Consider the following 4393-nt stretch of genomic DNA (forward strand, 5'->3'; position numbering starts at 1 on the left):
TCACCCTGCTGACAGAAACGGCCTGAATTTCTGAGATGATTGCTTTTTATAACCTTGCGACTGCTGGTATCGAGTTGCATTATCATGCATTATGGGATACGGGACTGTCCCTTATACTTGCGGATTGTTTTCCCTTTGTTAAGCAGAAGCTCCCGTTTGTAACTAGACTTTGTTATCCATTGTGTAAAGTACTCGCGTCATAACGGACAGTTGTGTGTCTTTTCAAAGCCTCTTGACGACTTCGTGAATTGATCAATATACTCATAAACACTCCTGGAATAGTAAATTATGTTTATTAGATGATTTTCTTACTTACAAGTTTCGGTGTAGTTTGTTTCTATTTTAACTTCTATGCTTTCGATGATGCTCATCAAAACAAACAGGAAATCATTCAGGAAATTTCAAGTGTTTCTCGATGCATGGAACGGAAAAACAAAGCAAATGCAAAACAGTCGTGCGTGGGCAGTTTTAATTATCGATATGGTTATTTCCGGAATTGTCTTACCTTTTATCGTGTCTGGAGTCGGATTTATTCATTGAACTATTTTGCAAGATATGTTAAGTTTACAAAACGTGTTTTTTTTGTTATTGAAAAGATGATGCCGCAGGGAATCAACTTACTGACGAAGCTCTCCTAAGTTAAAATGTATCCTAAGCAATGTTACAACATGATTTTATATTCGAGCGGGTACTTACGAGACATCTTAATCTAAAAGGCCTTCTTTGCTCCTTTTTTAATTTTTATTTTATCAGCTCAACATCGAGTTAATGTCAATTAAAAATTAAGGGAAGGTAAGTATCAAGTCATTATTGCTAGTTTACCGCTTTGGCATCACTTGTTGATGATATTGTCTACCAAAGGCATTTTACCCTCTTGACACTTCTTACACTTGTCGTGAACTCAGAGGCTACTTCCATTTGAATATCTAAAATGGCACAATACTCGTGGAAATATTCGGCCAAATTTACGCTTAACTAATGGTAGCACACGGGGTCGGCGTTACTGGCAAAGTAGACATCCAAACGTTAGTACGGCACAACTCAACAGTTGCCACCATTTGCTCCCTCCAAACACCTCCATCTTTTTAATAACGGAATATCCCAGTGGTGTTACGTTGAACTAACCTAATGTTTTGCGTACCTCTCGTCTATACCAACGACCGCTTTCCTCTCGCCAGCGCTCACTTTCATATCGAAATTTCTGGTGTTATTTTTATTTTCTCAGCTCAACGGCGAGATAGTGTCAATTAAAAATTAATGGAGACAAGTAGCAAGTCATCCATTGCTAGTTCACTCTTTTAGAATTACCTGTAGCAACTGAAATTTTCTTTGTTCCTGTCTTTTTTATGAGCGGCTGTCGGGCTAAACTGATACTGACTAAGTTATGACTAACAAACTGAAACGAGTTAAAACGTTTTTTGAAACTTTCGTCGGAGAATCCAGACTTGGACATTAAATATTGACTCTCCGCCGACTTAGATGATTCCGATGAATACTTTTGATGGTTCAGTTTATTTTTGGTTTTCCGTTAAGTGTCTATTAAATGGTCTATAAGGGAAACAACCATTTCCGTAGGTGTCTATCTGTTTCCTTTTTCCTTCTGATGTCAACCGAAAAGTCGCAAACGTGCCAACTGTCTTAATCGAGGCAAGAAATAAAATAACTAATTGTTTTGGAGGTGTAGCATTGAAGGCAAACACGCAATCCAGTCAATCAGGTGATCGTCCAAGTGTCAAGTAGTTTTCCAAGTGACAAGTAGTTTTCCAAGTGGCAAGTAGTTTTCCAAGTATCAAGTAGTTTTCCAAGTGGCAAGTAGTTTTCCAAGTGACAAGTTATGTATGTAACGTGTAATGTGCGTGTGAACTAATTTTCAGTATAAGAACATAAAATGTCCTCTAAAAGCCTCTAAAACATGATATGGGAATTAAGTAACCTAGGGCGCGATACATTCAACCACAATTTGCGGGATGAGGTTCGAAAATTTCTTGGTGTCGAATGGATCGCGACGGGTCCGAACCGGCGGTGTCGTACAACAAGGTACAGGCACACAAACTGACGGGAATATAATTGTAATTTTTATTTGTATATCTTTCTAAACTAAAAATATTCTGCTTCTTTAAGATATACTTTGTAAAACGGGTGAAGGCTAAAACACTGTGTAACTGAACTTCACAAACTTAACAATTTATCCTGGTATAAAAACTGTCCTCAGATTAAAAAATTTTATTATCAAAGTTACAAGCTATGGAAGAGTCATCTTATTTGTAATATTTTCTAACTAAACTTTTACGAACCATATCCAACGTACAGGCTATGGATGACTCATTTCATTCACAATATTTTCTTAGGTTTTCGAACCTTATTAACTTACAAACCTTACGAAATTCTTCACATCTTTTAAATTAACCACGTACATATATTAATTCAGTTTTAATGGCATAAATGCTCTTCCCAATATATACACATCCTATCCGGGCTATATAAGTTACGAATTAGATCCTTTTCTAATCAAAATATTCAATATTTTCATTTTAATTTCAGTCGCATAGCCACGTACAAAATGAAATAATACTTTGTAAGTTTTAACGTCACTGTTCTTAGACGGAAAAATAGTTCTTCAATCCAACACATGGAGCTTTTTGAATAAGTTACATGCAAAATCCTTTAAATAATCAAAATATTAAGAAATGAATTTTTCAGTCGCAGATTTTGAATGCACGCGGCTTATTAAAATGTTTCTAAAACAAAGCTTCCATTCGTTATGTTTACTCACACCTTTGTTGTTGTAATTTTGCCGTAAATTATAATCACTTTTTTTCCTTTTTGTCAATTTGTCAAATCTCCCGGGAGGATTGAGTCCATCTCACAACTTATCTGGAGTTGCTTCCACCAACACTGTTCAAAGATAATAAGATCACAGTGAATGACAGTTTTAATTTAGCAAAAGGAAAAACTGTAGGCGTTAACTGAACATTAGATCTAGACCTCTATGACTTCCTCCGATCTAAAAAAAGAAAAAAAAAAAGAAAAACCGTTTTTCTATTGTTTCAGCTGTCGAGGAACTATCGCCTGATAGCTGGTACCCCGGAAATTTAAGCGACGTCTCGAGGGTAAATACGCTAGTTTTAAGTCCTGTCCGAACGGGAAATGTTTGGAAACTAAACGCGATCAAATACTGTTTTGTGACCAAACCGATGTTGAAGTTATCCTGAATGGCCAAACGATATCAAATATGTTTGATCACCGTCCAAAGGAACAAAATGTTTTACAATGTTTGACCAAATGTTTGTCGTCCCTCAAATGTTGTCAAACACGATCAAACACGACCAAACAAGGTGTCCAAACGGGAATTGTATGGTCACCGAACATTGATCAGTTGATTGTGTTTGATCTTCAAACATTTTCCGTTTGGACGGGGCTACCATTAGACGTCCGATAGTTCCCAAACGTACACACAATATTGCGTATTGTCTATTCTTTATTGTTCACCACTAAATTTTCTTCCACGCGCCAGTTGATGAAAGGCGCAAAAGCCAAATGAAGACACGAGGATTAAGATAAAGTTTGAAAAGACTAGTAGATTTATTGTAAAACAATTAGATTATTCGCTCTCGATTTCTTTGCGTGAAAGTTGACTCGGGCTGAGGCGTCGTCAACTTACGAAAATAGCGACCCCCAGAAAGTACCGTCAAAAAATTGTGGCTGGTAATAAATCCCGAAAGTATGTAGCGACCCTCCAAAAGTAGCGAGCATCCACCTCGCCCAAAATAGTGATACCCAGGTTCAATGGTATATTTATTTTTCCAGTCAATAGTCAGGTGAAAGTTACGTATGGTAACGTGGAATCGCGTTGTGAAGCGTCAATTCGTGCTTCATCAGTTAATGTTGCACCGTGTTAAAACAAAACGCCTAGAATTTTCATCAAGTAACAGGAACGTAATATAGAAAACTTTGATTCAAATTAACGTCATTTTAAACAGTAGCGTATTAATATAAAAGGAACGTTTCTTCAAATTTAAATTGAAAAAACTCGACCCACGCACTGAGATATTGATACAGCAAACTGACGTAGCATTGCTTCATGAAGTATAAACAGTTTATGGTGTCTATGGTATGTAACTAGCGTTCCGCCAAACACTAACAACACGGTCTAGACATGGAGAACTCACCCATGTGACAGACATATAGATTTGAACTAGAAGAGGAGCTCAGTCTTACCAACCTTATATAACGTTTTCTGCTCCCCGAAAATAATGACACCTCGAAAGTAACGACACCCCAAAAGTAGCAAGCCCCATAGGCTGCTACTCCGAAAGTAACGAGGGTCGTTACTGTCGGAAGTTTACGGTAGTCGCTTACATGATAACAGACAACAAGGTCAATACAAAAATAA

General features: G+C 37.2%; 2 protein-coding genes across 3 annotated transcripts in view; both read right to left on the reverse strand.

Moving 5' to 3' along the window:
* LOC149101340 (uncharacterized) overlaps positions 1 to 4393 on the reverse strand; it is a 119555-nt gene that overhangs the window by 93653 nt on the left and 21509 nt on the right. The window lies entirely within an intron of this gene.
* The window catches only part of LOC110048076 (uncharacterized), a 9120-nt gene continuing 6780 nt past the window's right edge, over positions 2054 to 4393 (reverse strand). For both annotated transcript variants that reach the window (XM_089276452.1, XM_089276453.1), the window contains exon 3: positions 2054 to 2895. In XM_089276452.1, coding sequence (XP_089132578.1) covers positions 2864 to 2895 — 32 coding nt within the window. In that variant the 3' untranslated portion in view covers positions 2054 to 2863. The remainder of the gene's footprint in view (positions 2896 to 4393) is intronic.

The sequence above is a fragment of the Orbicella faveolata genome, unplaced genomic scaffold, assembly GCF_042242905.1.
Source record: "Orbicella faveolata isolate gen_17 unplaced genomic scaffold, um_ofav_v1 contig_4, whole genome shotgun sequence".
Lineage (NCBI taxonomy): Eukaryota > Metazoa > Cnidaria > Anthozoa > Scleractinia > Merulinidae > Orbicella > Orbicella faveolata.